The sequence below is a fragment of the Eublepharis macularius genome, chromosome 9, assembly GCF_028583425.1.
Source record: "Eublepharis macularius isolate TG4126 chromosome 9, MPM_Emac_v1.0, whole genome shotgun sequence".
Taxonomy (NCBI): Eukaryota; Metazoa; Chordata; class Lepidosauria; order Squamata; family Eublepharidae; genus Eublepharis; species Eublepharis macularius.
In genome coordinates this window covers 23,189,947-23,206,194 of record NC_072798.1, presented here as the reverse complement: position 1 = coordinate 23,206,194, position 16,248 = coordinate 23,189,947, and the positions used below count along the sequence as shown (strand labels likewise).

Below are 16,248 nucleotides of genomic sequence, written 5' to 3'. Positions count from 1 at the left end.
TGATACTGCCCAGGAGATGCTCTGTGGAAGAAATTTAATTATTTAGTCCTTGCTGAAAAAGAGATGGGCTCTTTTGAGTCTGTTAGCAGTGCTGTAATCAATAGGTGAGCTGAGACTGTTATTAAAAGAACTGCCTTTTTTCCACGTCCCTTCATATGACTTGCAGGTCCCAAGGGAAGAAGGAGGAAGCGGTTCTCTTGCTGAGAGATTCCATTCAATATGGACCAGAGTTTGCAGATGCTTATTCCAGCCTGGCTTCACTGTTGGCTGAACAGGTAACCTGTTCCCTTCAGGTTCATGTAGCCAATAACGTGTCTGTGCTGAATGGTAATGTTACCTATCATTATCTTGCTGTTGACGAGACATGCTTGTGATCAGGGCTGTGTGCATTTTATGCAAAAAATAAAAAAGAATCTGTATAGTAACTAAATAACTATATAGAGCTATAATAATTATGTGTAATGATACATAATAATAAAAGAAAAAGAGAAGGGGAGGAATGAGCAATTCAGGAGTTATACCATTATGTATTTTTAATTTCAGAAACCCATAAATAGGGACCATCTCTCCACAAACCTGACTCTAGGGACAGATCTGTTCCTTTGATTCCTGTGTGTGAGTTAATTTAGTCATTAACACTACATTCCAAACCAATTTCAACTTTTTTTTTAATAAGAAATGGTTAATTTAGCAGCAGATGATAAGCTTAACACTAATTCTAAATCCATAGTTAACATATTACCTTTCTGGTGATGTAATAGACTAATTTTTGGTTCCAAAGGAATATCATAACCAACTTAAGGGCACTCTCCACCAATATCTACTTTTAAATTTTTGGAAATCTGAACCTACATTTTTAAAAAATTTAAACAATACCCAGTACACACACTCTTTTCTAGCTAGCTAGAAAAAGAAACCAGAACTTTGCCTTTTGATGACGGTTTGCTCTATTTAGAGGAACAGGGTAGAGAACCACCTCTGGATGCTAATTTTTCCTCCCTGCCATTCAGTGTATGAATAAGCTCCTACATTGAACCAGCTCCAGAAAATAAATGAAATTAATTGCTCACAGTGACAAGGGGCTTAAACAGTATGGATTTTCAGTAGTGTGAAACACTGGTCAAAAGACCATTTAGAGCAATAACTAATATAAAGTCAAAGACGTTGTGAGTCAAAAGCAATTGCCCCTTAGAAGCTGTAACCTTCCTTGCTGCCAGAGTGATAGAAAACCTATAGGAAAAGTTCATCCTTAATCTGAACAAGTCCTCCAGTCATTATCTCATGCACGAAGATGATTTAAAAAAATGAAACGTCAGTAGAAAATAAATGGAGGTCACGGTCTGGGACCTTCTTGGTCCAGGTGTCCCATGGAGATCTTCATATTGTTAGCTCACTTATTCCTTGCAAATGCTTCATTTTATTAAAAGAGCAATCCAGCGATTGTTGCACCACATGGAAGTCGGTGTTGCGTGTGATTAGTTGAATATTAGAAGAGATGGGAATGTTGTGCATCTGGCATAGCTGCCTCGTCTGAAGATCCAGATGTGCGTTCCATTCCTTCTTTTCAGAATGAGGCAGTTATCAGTGACTGAAAGGGGAAAAGAAAACCCAACTCTTACTTTTTGGTAGTGATTTTTAGTTAAATTCCCAGAGTCTGGGTGTATGGATTTTCACCTTCCTGAATCTTAGCATTAACAATAGGAGTGTTCCTAAATTGAGATGACTGTGCTTCTGCTTCCACGTTGAGAACCTTTTCTGGCTAAATAGGCAAGAAATTTTGAGAGGCGCTGTTGGGCACTGATCTCCTGGCAGCCATTCTTTAATAGTCTGAACACTTTATACTTCCCTGGATCCTGATGAACCATAAGATTTGACGTTAAATGAAGGGTGATTTGGAACATACAGTAGAAATCCCATTATTTAAAAGGTTACATTGTCTGAAATCTCTTGAGTACAATCATCAAGTACGTGCTGCCTAAGCAGCCCTGCTCTCAGAGTTATCCTGTATAACAAGTGCATAGCGTTCTCTGGTTTTAGTTTCCTTACAGCTGATACATATCCTAAATTTTCTTGCCATAGTATCAACTGACTATGTGAACAAGGGACAATACATAGAATCATAGAGCTGGAAGGGGTCTTGTAGGCGATCTAGTCCAGCCCCTTGTTCACTGCAGGAGATCCAGAGCTAGAGCATCCCTAAATGATGGCTGTCCAGACCTCTGGTTGAGGACTCACCAGCAAGTGACAGCCAACCGACCCCCTCTCCAAGTAATTGGTTCCATTGTTGAACTATTTTTACCGTTAATACATTTCTCCTAATGTTGAACTAAAATCTGCCTTTCTGTACTCTGGATCTACTCTTGCCCTCCGGAGCAGCATGGGACTTTTCCAGATTTATGACCATCTTCCTTGCCCTCCTTCACACCTCTTCCTTTTTGTCTACATCTTTTTTAAAGCATGAAACCCAGAACTGAGTACAGTGTTCTAGATGACGCCTATCTAAAATTTTATTTAAATAAATACATACATTTTTAGATAGTCAGACCTCATCTAGAATAAATAAATAAAATAAATAAATAGAACTTGTGAGAAGAGCCCTGCTAGATTGGTCCAGTGGTCTGTTCTAGCCTCCTGTTTCACATAGTGGCCAACCAGTTGGCCTGGAGGGCCAACGAAAAGGGCACAGAGGCCAATGACTGATGTTGCCACTTCAGAGACTGACAGGTTTTTTTTTTTTTTTGAAAAAAATTTTATTGGGTTAGGATCAAATGTTTACACATTACAGTCAATATTCCCATTTCCCAATTTCTAACCCCCTCCCTTTCCCCCCCCCATTTTGTTGACTTCCAACAGTTTTCCAACCCTTTATCCCTTTTCCCTTACTCTCTATATATTCCTCTATCTAACAAATATATATTCTCCCTTTATTCTAAGCAATACTTCTTTAACTATTTTTAATACTCTGTACCCTGACTATGAGTCCCTTTTTCCATAATGGATAAACAATTTATCCCATTTTTCATTATTTCACTTTCAAATATTTCTATATATCATAAACTATGTAAACCATACATTCATATAAATCAGCCAGTTTAACTTATACTCTATATGTTATTCATTCTGTCTTCTTCTTTCTATTTTAGTTATATTTGTTTACATTAATATTTCTATTCCCCTTCAATCATAAGTCTATATATGATATCAATCAATTTGACTCATATACAACTTCAAATAAACATATTCAGTTTGGTACACTGTACGGAATCAAAAAGAAAATATTATTAGTTAATCAATCCTTATAGTTAACCCTTATGATTAATTATTTTCTATCAATATTCTATTTATTATTCTATATATATCAATCTAATATCATAACTGCTTAGAAATTCTCTTTTACCTCTTCTCCTCCCCGGTAAAGTCACCCCCCTCTACATTTTATTGTACTTCAGTAGTTCTCAAACTGCCACAGTTCTCCTCCCACCTCCCATTTCTTCTCCAAATATTGTTTCAGCTTCTCCCAGTCTGTGTTAAACTGTCCTGAGTCCAGGTTTCTCAATTTTCTTGTCATTTTGTCCATTTCTGCCATATACAGCAATTTGTGGATCCAATCTTCAATGGTTGGCACTTCTTGTATTTTCCATTTTTGCGCATACAAAAGTCTAGCTGCTGCCGTCATGTAAAATATCAACGTCCTATGATGGGCTGGAATTCCCTCCATTCCCAAGTTTAGTAGCAGGAGTTCTGGGTTCTTATTAATTTGAAATTGTAAAATCTCACTCATTTCTCTTATTATTTCCCCCCAGTACTGCCTAGCTACCTCACACGTCCACCACATATGGTAGAGGGAGCCCTCATGCTTCCTGCATTTCCAGCATTTATTAGAAGTGTTCAAATTCCCTAGCGCAATCTTCTTTGGTGTCATGTACCAACGGTAAATCATTTTGTAAATGTTCTCTTTAATACTAGTGCATGTCGTTGTCTTCATTGTAGTCTTCCACAAGTATTCCCATGCCTCCATTGTTATTTCTTTGTTGAAATTTATGGCCCATTTCACCATTTGTCCTTTAACTATTTCATCCTCAGTATACCATTTCAGCAATGCTTGGAATACCTTAGATATTCTTTTCTTGTCCTCTTTAAGAAGGGTCTGCTCTAGTTCCGAATTTTCTGTTCGTATACCTCCCTTTACAGAGTCCGAGTTATATAAATCTCTAATCTGTCTATACTGGAACCAATCATAATAAGGTGATAGTTCCTCCTGAGTCTTTATTCTGAGTTTAGATTCTTCAGTTCTAGTTATTTCTTTATAAGTTAAACATTGTTGCTCATTATCAACAGCTCTCGGATCTATCACCTCATATGGAACTACCCACAAAGGGGTTCCTTCTTCCAGATAGATTCTATACTTCTTCCAGATTATATATAAACTTCTCCGTATATAGTGATGCAGGAACATCGAGTTCGCCTTTACTTTATCATGCCATAAGTATGCGTGCCATCCAAATATTTTTTTGTATCCCTCTAGGGCTAGTAATTTCTTATTCTTTAGCGTCATCCACTCCTTCAACCACACCAAGCAAATTGCGTCATGGTAAAGTCTTAGATTGGGCAGTTGCATTCCGCCTCTTTCCTTTGCATCTTGTAAAACTTTCATTTTCACTCGAGGCTTCTTGCCTGCCCATACAAAGTCTGATATTTTCCTCTGCCCTTTTTCAAATTGCTTAGAGTCACTGATGATTGGTATTGTCTGTAGCAAAAACATTACTCTTGGTAACACATTCATCTTAACTGCTGCAATCCTTCCCAACCATGACAAATTTAGTCTGTTCCATTTAATCAAATCTCTCTCTATCTGAGTCCACAGTTTTTCATAGTTGTTTTTAAATAAGTCTATATTCTTAGCAGTCAGTTCGATTCCCAAATATTTCACCTTACTTGTTACTTCACAATCCGTTATTTCCGTTAACAATTGTTGTTTCTGCTTAGTCATATTTTTGCATAGTATCTTTGACTTCTTTTTATTAATATAAAAACCTGCCAAGTCTCCGAACTCCTTAATCTTATCTATCACTTTTGGCATGTTCTCCAATGGGTCTTCTACAATTAACATTATGTCATCCGCAAATGCTCTGACCTTATATGAATAGTCCTTTATTTTAATTCCTCGAATTTTTTCATCTTGTCGTATTTGTATCATCAGGATCTCCAATACCAAAATGAACAGCAGTGGAGACAACGGGCAACCTTGTCTTGTTCCTTTACTTATAATCAATTTCTTAGTCGCTTCATCATTCACCACAATTGCTGCAGTCTGGTCTCTGTAAATTTCCTTAATTGCTCTAATGAATCTTTCTCCCAATTGTAGCTTTTCCATAGTGGCAAACATAAAGTCCCAGTTTAAATTATCAAACGCCTTTTCAGCATCAACAAAGAAGAAACCAACCTCTTTGTCACAACGCTTGTCATAATATTCAATAGCATTAATCACTGTCCTTAAATTGTCTCTGATTTGTCTGTCTGGCAAAAAGCCTGCTTGTTCCTCCTCAATGACTTCCGAAAGCCACCCCTTCAGTCTCTCCGCCAGTATCTTCGCAAAGATTTTATAATCATTGTTAAGTAGCGATATAGGTCTGTAGTTTTTCACATTAGTCAAGTCTTGGCCCTCTTTAGGGATCAATGATATATTCGCTTCATTCCAGGTATCTGGAATCCGCTGGTCCTTTAAAACTCCATTGATCACCTCTTTTAGGAATGGTGCCAGTTCATTGGCCATTACCTTATAAAATTTCGCTGTAAGTCCATCTGGCCCTGGCGCCTTTCCTAGATTTGCAGATTGTATTGCCTTGTTTAGTTCCTCATCTGTTACTTCACTGTTCAGTTTCTTTCTCCAAGCTTCCGAAATTACTGGAAGTTTCATTTTCTCCAAATATAACGCTATTGACTCTTTATTTACCTCTTTCTTATTATACAACTTAGCATAGAATTTGTAAAAGGCTCTACTAATGGTAGTCTGTTCCAAATACGTTTTATTATCTTCGCAAATTCTATTTATTATTTTCTTTTCCCTTCTCTTCTTCAGTTGCCATGCCAAATACTTCCCAGGTTTATTTGCACCTTCAAACGCTTTCTGATTCAATCTTTTAAGATTCCACTCCAATTCCTTATTATTCATTGCTGTTAACTGTTCTTGAAGTATTTTAATTTCCTGATATAATTTCTTTTTCCCTGGTCTCTTTTTTAACTGTATTTCTTTGGCTTTTATTTTCTCCTCAATCTCTTGTCTTTTCTCCTCTTTCTTTTTTCTTGCTCTACCATTTAAGTCCATTAGTATGCCCCTTATAACCGCCTTATAAGCGTCCCAAACTTTGTCAGTTGGTACTTCTTTATTTACGTTGTATTGTATGAAGAACTTTGTCTCTCTTCTCAACATCTCCATATTCTCTCCTTCCTGTAGCAAGTCCTCATTTATTCTCCATGCTTTCCTTTTTCTCCTTTTCCCTAATTTCCACATGATTGGATTATGATCTGAGCCTACCATCGGCATTATTTCTACCTCCTTAGTCCATAACGCTAAGTCTTTTGAGGCCCAGATCATATCAATTCTTGATAGTGTACAGTGCCTTGCAGAATAAAAAGTAAATTGTCTACTTTTAGGATATTCTCTTCTCCATACATCTTCTAAAGTCTCCTGTTGTATCAAGTCAAAAAAGAGCTTTGGTAATAGTCCTCTTTTCTTTTGTGCAGTTGTTGTCTTTTTATCTAATTCCAAGTTCGTCACTCCATTGAAGTCTCCGGCAAGAATTATCTGGTCGTATGAAAGATCATCTAGTTGCTTCCTCAAATCCTCAATGAAGCTTTCCTTTGCACCGTTAGGTGCATAAACTCCGACTACCAACACTCTCTTTAAGTCCCAAGTACATTCCACTGCAATAAATCTGGCTTCCACATCTTTCATTACAAATTTTGGCTGTAGCTCCTCTTTTATGTACAACACCACTCCTCTTTTTTTCTTGTTGGAGGCCGCTATAAATTCTTTGCCCAATTTTCCTGATTTTAAATATTTTACATCCTGCTTTCTGATATGGGTCTCTTGCAAACAAACAATGTCACATTTTTGTTTTAATAGCCAGTGGAAAATATTTTTTCTCTTATTCGGTGAGTTTAGTCCATTTACATTCCAAGATAAAACTTTACACTCCATACTCATAGTCTTGTTGGTAAGTCTTTTTCATTGTCCCTTATAAATCGCTCCATCTCTCGCTCAGATCTGATGCGCTTTTTGGCCCCTCCAAACTCAAAGGACACACCTTCTGGTAACTCCCAGAAGGTGGGAGTCCTTCAAGATCTGAATTAGCACTTTGTATTTTTTCCGATCTGATAACACTGACCTGGGCAATTCCTTCATTATGATAATCGTCTTGCCATCAATCTCCAATGGATCTTGAAACTGTTTTGTCACAATCTTCTCTTTCATATTTCGTGCAGAGACTGACAGTTTTATAATCTGTTCTAGTGTCTTCCCTGATATCAAAGCTAGTTTGATAGTTTGCAGTTTCCTGGATTCTTCTGTTTAAAGACTGGGACAACGTTGTTCATCTCAACTCTCACTACACTTTTCTTGTCCTCCAGGATTTCTCAGAGACAATATAGATACTAACAGTGCACCAGCAAGTTCCTTTAATGCCACAAGAATCAATCCATCTGGCCACTAAGACTTGAACTGATTTAAGGAGAGCCAGTTCGGTGTAGTGGTTAAGAGTGCGGGACTCTAATCTGGAGAGCCGGGTTTGATTCCCCCCTCCTCCACTTGAAGCCAGCTGGGTGACCTTGGGCTGGTCGCAGCTCTCTCAGGGTGTCTGTGGGGATAATAATAGCATACTTTGTAAACCTCTCTGATTGGGCATTAAGTTGTCCTTAAGGGTGGTATATAAATAGGACGTTGTTGATGATGTTGTTGTTATTCAGTTTCATATACATTATATACAGACTACCTAAAACAGGCAGGTTCACACAGTCACTTATGCCTGGGGTTATTTCGTGACTCTTTTGGCTGGTGTGAGTTGTCCAAAGGTGGTAGCTTCCGGAATCAATACTTAAGAATGGCTAACTATCCATAAATAGTGGCATATGGCCCTTAGTATTCAAAGTGAACATAAGGCCCACTACTTGTGTAAATGTAGCAGTTGCTGCAGTGCCAGTCCTTCTCAGCAGCTGAAATGGCATGATAATAAGTCCTAGATCACATGGAGGAAGCCCATGTTGTGAGAGCTGCAGAATAGGAAAGAATGGTCCTTCCTCAGCTCCCATGCTATCAGAGCAGGGGTCATTTCGTAGAAAAAGAGCTGTAGGAACTCATTAGCATATGCCGTGCCTCTTGCCATCACTGGAAGTGTGTCATTAGTATAACTGATTTGCATATGCCCAAATGGTCAGGATCAGGCCTCTGATGAGCAGGAGAGTGATCCACCACCCATCAGAGGCCCAATCCAGGCCATTTCGGCCCCAATCCAGGCCGAAATGGGCCCAAAATGGCCGAGAGTCAGGTAGGTCGAGCCACCTGACGTGTGACCTTTTGGGGGAACTGCTGGAACTGCATTCCTGTGTGTTCCCCCTCGAAATGAGCCCTGTATCAGAGTAATGTGCATACTAGGCCAAAGTACTGCAAATTATAGTTATAGATGTCTACTAGCCAGACTGATGAATTGCAGGTTCTGGATATATTTTTATTACAGTTCTTTTGGGGATGGAATTTCCCTTGGTTGGTCCTGCACAACACATTTTCCCCAGCAGCCTAGGAATCTAAAATGAATGCTGATGTTCCTTTGCTCCAGCAATTGTAAAAGGTGCTCTTAAGATTAATGTTTCATGCTCACAGAAGTCAGGTTGTAAGTCAGCATAATTACCCTGTCCTCCTCTTGAAAGGTGATTTTCCAAACCAGAGCAGACTTGAAAAGAGAGAGCACTTACACAAAGCAGCGTTCTAGTGAACATACCCAGACAGTGTTCTGTTTTTGAAGACTTTGTACCTTTCATAAAAGCTTGGAAATTGGCTTCTCGTTCCTGAAGACTGCAAAGTACCATTGTTGCTGCTGGACTTCTTCAAAGCCTATTTGCGTAGGAAGCCTTGTGATATCAACTAATGGGAATGCAGCACTTGATTTGGCTGTACAGGGGGCATTGGCCCACCAGTCTTGGGTCAGGCAGCTCCAGATTGATGCTGCAATCATATTGGTATCTCGAACTGAAATGTTACATCAGAATAATACAGTATTACTGATTCCTACCACAAGCCATGAGACTGTGATACAGTACTGCTTCAGAAAAAGAGGCCTTGGTGACTTCAGGGGCTTTGAAGCTCTTATAGAAATCTATCCAATTTTATGGGAACGTTGCAAAGTTCCCATAAATTATAATGACAAAAACAAAGATGGAGAGATCAGCCGGTAGCTCCCACTTGCAGCATGGGTGCAGAAGTAAGTAGATGGGGAGATCATGGCCACTAAGAAAGGAAATCCAGAGAAGTGAAAATTCTGCCAAACCCTATTCCTCTGAATGTGTCATGGATAACAGATGATTTCTGGGGCCTGACCCGGGAATTTTATTGTCAAAGAATGGGGTTCTCGTAGTGAGCTAATCAAGATTGTGCCTATATCCCAGAGCCACCTTTAAGCGCTGAAGGCAACGGGTGTATAAATCCGTCCCTGTGATTAGCAAGCAGTCTGGTCGGCCAAGGCAATGTCATTACTAAGAGCCCAGCCTAGTCAACCTAGAACTTCAGTCTGCTGCACCCCAGGTCCTGCTCCTAGCTCCTTGCCCCTCCCATTCCCCTTTCCTTCAGATTTGGCTCCTGCTTAGTTATAAATAACCTACTTTGGAAAACAAAACTACTCCTGATCTAGTTTCTGGTATAGCCACCTGGGGAACCCATTGCAGCCCTGACAATCATCTTTCACAGATTCAGCCCCAAAGCGGAGAATTTTCAAAATCCAGATAATAGAATTTTGAATCATCATTTTGAGTGCATCGTATACTCCATCCAGGATATTCGCATCCAAGCTGTGAAAATCTTTCCTGTGGACTCCGTTTGCTTCCAGACACAAGTTTAAGAAAGACTATTTTGTTGGTCTCTCTAGAAGAGATCATAGGCTTTCACTGCTAAGGCAAGGTCACCACACCAACATGAAGATTCCTTGCACAGTACCTACCTGTGTACTTTCTAGACTATCAGTTGCATATTTTCCTTCCATGGACATTCAGTGGCTTCCCTCTAAAGCATAATATGGTTCGAAATGCAGCTGGCATTCCCATTGGAGCATAGGACTCCCCCCACCCCATTAAGATCACTATGTGGAATGGGTCCATGTATGCTCACCTTCAAGCAAATTGGTGAATCTTCCAGTCTTATGGGATTATTGTGTTCACATTAATTTGATTCGTACCTCTGCTGTTCTTTGAAGGAGTTTGGAGAGTTCCCAAGAAATCTCCTGTCCAAGCATCAAATCTGCCTAATTTCACTGTACAGGACTGCACTGCATGTATTCTGGCTATTCATTGGGCCTTCTGTAGGTACTGGAATTGTTCTATCAAGGCTAGTGCTGGCTTTTAGGGTGAGTGTCTGTCCCTGTAAGCTAGCTGTTTCTGTGAAAGAAATTATCAGGTAGCCTTCTGTAGCGGGGCTGACTGTACTTCATATAACCCTGTTTCCTGATTCTTTTTGTGTTTAAGGATCAGTTAAAAGAAGCAGAGGAAGTGTATGAGGCTGGAATAGAGAATTGCCCAGAGAGCTCAGATCTGCATAACAACTATGGGGTTTTCTTAGTGGATACTGGTAAGTAAAAAGGAGCCGGGATTTCTGTGCCATATCAGAGTTAATGGATCTGTTCTGAAACAGTGCAATCCTAAACAAAGTTATACCCTTCTAAATCTATTGAAGACCATGAATTTAGAAGGGTATAACTTAGCTTAGGACTACACAGATAGTTTTCTCTGTTTGTTTCTGAGAACCATCTGAGTACTATGAGACTTCTGTAGCATTTTCACTGTGATTGTGTAAAAATCAGAGCTGAACCAGAATTTGATGTTCATGGCTGCGGCAAAGTGCCTCCCATTTTCCGCAGTGACATTTATGAATACATTTATAATGTTTTGATGCTATTGTTCCTCCCCTCCCCCTGGCTTCTACTGCTACTTCTCAGAGGCATTTTCTTCTCTTCTTTTTGGCCTTAAGTTGCTTTCACTGCCTTTAAATCAGATTGGCTGTTGTTACCCACCTGATTCTGCTGATGAAATCACAATGTGATGTGATACTGTCAGGTATATCTTTAAGCAAAATCATGCGCTTCATTTCAGCCAACCAGATTAAACAGCAGATGTGTCTGCAACTGAGGAGGGAAGAGAAGAATAACATAAGTTCCATCTTCACTTTCTTGCCTGTTAACACTTCAGTACAGATCATTGATATTTAATTTGGTTATGTGGGAAATGCCACTTTCAGAATTAATATTGAAATTAGTGAGCCCTAAAACTCCTCTAAGTTAACTAAATGAATAAATCTCCACTCCGTTCCTAAATTGGCTGATCACACTGCCTGCATTTGCAAGGATTTGTAATTAGCAGGGCTATCCAGCCTGCACTTGTTTGTCTTTTTTAATCCTAGCAAATCGTTGCCTTCCTTTCTCTTAGGGCCTCGCGGCAACTGCATGCCGTATCCTGATGGTAATGCGGTACGACCGCTCAAAGCTACAAATGCTCCAGCCGCTTTCTTTCGCTTTTCTGCAGCTGCTCCGTGGTAGAGCAGCTCTTCAGCTCGGAGAGGGCAGAGCGCAGCTGCTATAAAATAAATAAAGCTTTGCAAATAGGGCATGATTTTGGCCAAACAAAAAGTTGTGTGTTGAGTGGAAGAACGCTTTTCACAGCAGCCCGGGTGAACACTTCACTCCCAAACTACTAATTCAGTTCTAGTGTCTGCTCCCTACCTGGCACATACATAATAGAAATCACTGCAAATGGCATGTTTTAATTGGCTGAGTTTGAATAGTCAACCAACAAAGTACGCTGCCATTTTGCTTCTTGAGGAGCTCTCCCCCCCAGAACTGGCTTGAAACACTTGGCTGAGCAGTTGACAGCAAAACTTATGCAACTCCCTGGGCCGTTTGCTACTGTGCTCAGCATATCTCAAAGTTAAAATGGGGGTAAAGTACGTGCAGTGCTAGGAGGAGAGTCTTTTAAAGGCCAGGCTGTGGCAGGGAAAGCAGTTTTGGATATCCCACCAATCTGTGGTCAATCTGTTGCTGTTGTGCACTGTATAGATGGGGGGCAGGGGAGGGAAGCAGCGCCCATTTACGTGAATATATCTTGGGCCAAAAGTCAAGCTTTTGCAAATATTTTGGCTACATTCAGTGTTGTGAGCACACTGGAATTTGTTCATGGAGGAATGTCTAAAACAATTTATCTTGGGCTCACCCAGTCCCTCCTTCCTCCTCTCTTCATCTGCAGAGCTGTTATTGAATCATTTCTGTTTTGCAACTGTGTTTTCCTCTCCAAAGCTTTTGGAGGAAATGAAGAAGAAAAACGCAGCCTTTACATTTTAAAGTAAATGTAACCTTCTAAACAGCACTAATACATGACAAACAAGCAAACAAAAACCCTAACCAAGCACTTGAGTTTTTATTTCATTTACCCTATGACATTTTATGTCCCATCTAAAGTCACAAATGTAAGAAATGTGGGGGTGATTTGAGGAATATGTCTCTCACTCTATTTTGCCCTCATACTGTCCTATACTTCCTTCCACCCACGTTCCCCAAAGATATTTTTGACACCACATGCGAAAAGCACAGCAGCTAAAATGCTGAGAATTGTGACAAATCTCTCTCTTGCCAGATGACACGACCAGGATACCTGTTATCAACCCCCAACCCTTTCAAACCATCAATTAGGCTCTTGGAAAAAGATAATTAAAATACTGTAATTTTAAAAATTGAATAGGTCCTTTGTTCTCTGTATATTTGTCTTCTGGACTTCATTCAGATGTCATGCTAAGCTGACATTAAGCAGGGATGTGCACAAATTTGGCATGTTGTCATGCGCAAATGCACACCTCCCTCCTCCCTTTCACAGAACAAAAAGTGCAGTTACCGGTGAACTCATGCCAGCAGATGTATGAGTTAACCAGAGTTAGTCTCCGCTGGGTTCTAAGCCTGGATAAATCTCAGGTTTCTAAGTTTTTACAGAATCCAGCAATCCACTACTATAGTTTCAGGACTGCTTCTTTGTTTCCTATACAATCGTGAAAGTTAGCTTCTTTCTTTGTAAAACAGAATTTAAAACTCATATAGTCACCCACAGCAGGATTAACTTAATTTATTGTAAAATGGGTTGTTATCTGACTCCATCCTGACAAAATTTACATGCCAGAAACAGAAAAGCAGCTATAAACTATGTTCCAATAAAACTTCTCCCCAAATCCCAAACTGTGACTACTGAATTTAAAATCTCGTAGCACTGGCTTCATGCAAGCCCATTTAGAAACCTTTTATCATACTTGATAAATTGATACCAAATTGGGAGCGGTAGCAAACACCCAAGAAGATAGAATTAAAATTCAACAAGACCTGAATACTCTGGAGAAGTGGGCAGCTGTGAATAGTATGCAATTCAACAAAGACAAGTGCACAGTATTACATCTGGGCCACAAAAATGAGAAGCACAAATATTGGATGGGGGATACACTTCTGGGCAGTAGTATATGTGAAAGGGATCTTGGGGTAAGAGTGGACTGTAAACTGAATATGAGCAGTCAGTGTGATGCGGTGGCAAAAAAGGCTAATTCAATCCTGGGTTGTATCAAAGCATCGAAATCGCAGGAGGTCATAGCCCCTCTCTATACTGCCTTGGTCAGGCCACACCTGGAGTATTGTGTGCAGTTCTGGAGGCCTCACTTCAAAAAGGATGTGGACAAAATCGAGAGGGTGCAGAGGAGAGCGACGAGGATGATCAGGGGTCTGGAGACTGAGCCCTACGAGGAAAGGCCGAGGGCCTTGGGGATGTTTAGTTTGGAGAAGAGGAGGTTGAGGGGGGACATGATTTCTCTCTTTAAATATTTGAAAGGCTGTCATTTGGAGGAGGGCAGGGAGCTGTTCCAGTTGACAGCAGAGGGTAGGACGCGAAGCAATGGGCTAAAACTACTTGCACAAAGGTACCGACTGGATATTAGGAAAAACTTTTTCACGGTCAGAGTAGTTCAAAAGTGGAATCAGCTGCCTAGGGAGGTGGTGAGCTCCCCCTCACTGGCAGTTTTCAAGAAGAGGCTGGATGAATACTTGTCAGAGATGCTTTAGGCTGATCCTGCACTGGGCAGGGGGTTGGACTAGATGGTCTGTATGGCCCCTTCCAACTCTATGATTCTATGACTTCAGATAATGCTCAAGTTTGATTCTAAAACTGTGGAGGTGCTCTTGAGATCCATTCCATACATTCTCTTGTTACATGGAAGTGACAAGAGAGTACTCCTGACTGGTCTAAAGCCCGTTCTGGTGTTATCTGATCTCTGTGGCAAATTGCTTCCAAGTGTGGTGGTGGTGGTGGAGGAAAGCACCATCAAGTCATAGCTTATTCATGGCAACCCTGGCTGGGTTTTCCAAGGCATGAGACTCACAGAGGTGGATTGCCATTAGCTGCCTCTGCATAATGACCCTTGTCTTCCTTGGTGTTCTCCCATCCAGTGGCTAACCAAGGCCAAACCTGTTTAGCTTCCAGATCTGATGAAATCAGGCTTGCCTGGGCTATCCAGGTCAGGGCAGCTTCCAGGTGCACTTTATGCACCATACTTCTCCCAAAGGGGGATGCCAAGCTACTTATAACATTGTTCTCCCCTCTTCTATTTTATCTTCACAACAACCGACCAAATTAGGCTGAGAGGAACAGATTGGCCCAAAGCTCACCCTGTGAGCTTCCATGGCAGAATTAGGGATTCAAACCTTTGAGTCTCTCAGATTCTAATCCAGCACTCTTAACCACTATATCATGCTGGTTCTTAAACTGAGTGTCTCCTTATTTCACTGTTGTGTAATACTACTTGAAATGCGGATCATCTGCCTTTCATGAAGAATTCCCTCCCAAGTGCCAGATTAATCCATGTAAATTATGATTATGCTTCCAGCAATAATGTTATCTGTGGGATCAGGAAAATTCTCATAGCAGACTTTATTACATGCCTGTGCAGGAATTTGAATTCAGGTCCTTCCAATCCATTTATACATGTGAAAATTAGGCCACTGGCCATGCTAGGGGGGTTAGAGGGGGTCCCATAGAAATGACTTAAAGTAGGAATTAAAAGTACATTATCTTGCTTTCTCCTGCAATCAACCTTCAGAGCTTGTGAAAGGGCATAAGGTACATGATTTATCAGGTGCTTGTGACCCAAGGCATTTAGGGATTTGTAGATCAAAACCTGACCATTGAATAGTATCATGAGAACTATGGGAAACCAAAACAAATGGTTGACTTCTGTTGCTGGAAATGCATTCCCTGTAATCTTACCTGGAAGTCACTGTGCTTTCTATCAGTTACAGCTTCTGGACATACTTTAAGGGCAGGCCCCATGCAAAAAACGTTGCAGTAATCTAGCCTTGATCTTACAATGAATAAAATATAGTCTGCGTGTCTTGGATAGCAAAACTCTGCTGCTGTAAGTTAAAGTGAAATGGCTGGAAGTTTATAATGAAATGAAGCTAACGGCTCCGCAAGAATTTCTCCCCCCACTGTGTTACTCCTAAACTTTGGTTATTTTTAACCTTGACATGTTTATTTGCATTTTATACACAGATTATGTATGCGTTCTGCTGTGGGAGATGTTTCCATGTGACAGGCAGTGGATTCATGTACAAAATTTATCTTAAATAGCTGCTTGCTTCTCAAGGCTAGCAATCTGTCACTTTTCTTCAGGAAGAAATTAACATCAACACATTTGTTGTTGTTTTTAATGCAAAGACACCTATGAATGATTCTGTTTAATCAGTTTACACACAGCATACTCTCTCTCTCTCTCTCTCTCTCTCTCCCCCTCCCTCCCCTATAATAAATTTCCCAAAAATCTCATCTGTCACATCTTGCTCATGGCAAATACAGTCAAGTAGCTCCACCCTGTGGTAACATAGAAAAATAGTTGCAGTACAGGACTATTTAAGAGGTGCGAGTGTGGTCCATTGGGCAGAAAGAATCAGATATCACCTGTGCCGAAGACTGATT

General features: G+C 40.3%; 1 protein-coding gene across 1 annotated transcript in view; it reads left to right on the top strand.

Annotated features, from left to right (window-relative positions):
- Positions 1-16,248, top strand: part of TMTC1 (transmembrane O-mannosyltransferase targeting cadherins 1) — a 178,159-nt gene that overhangs the window by 147,881 nt on the left and 14,030 nt on the right. The window contains exons 13-14 of the mRNA XM_054989117.1: positions 167-275; positions 10,726-10,828. Of these exons, the coding sequence (XP_054845092.1) occupies positions 167-275; positions 10,726-10,828 (212 nt within the window). The remainder of the gene's footprint in view (positions 1-166; positions 276-10,725; positions 10,829-16,248) is intronic.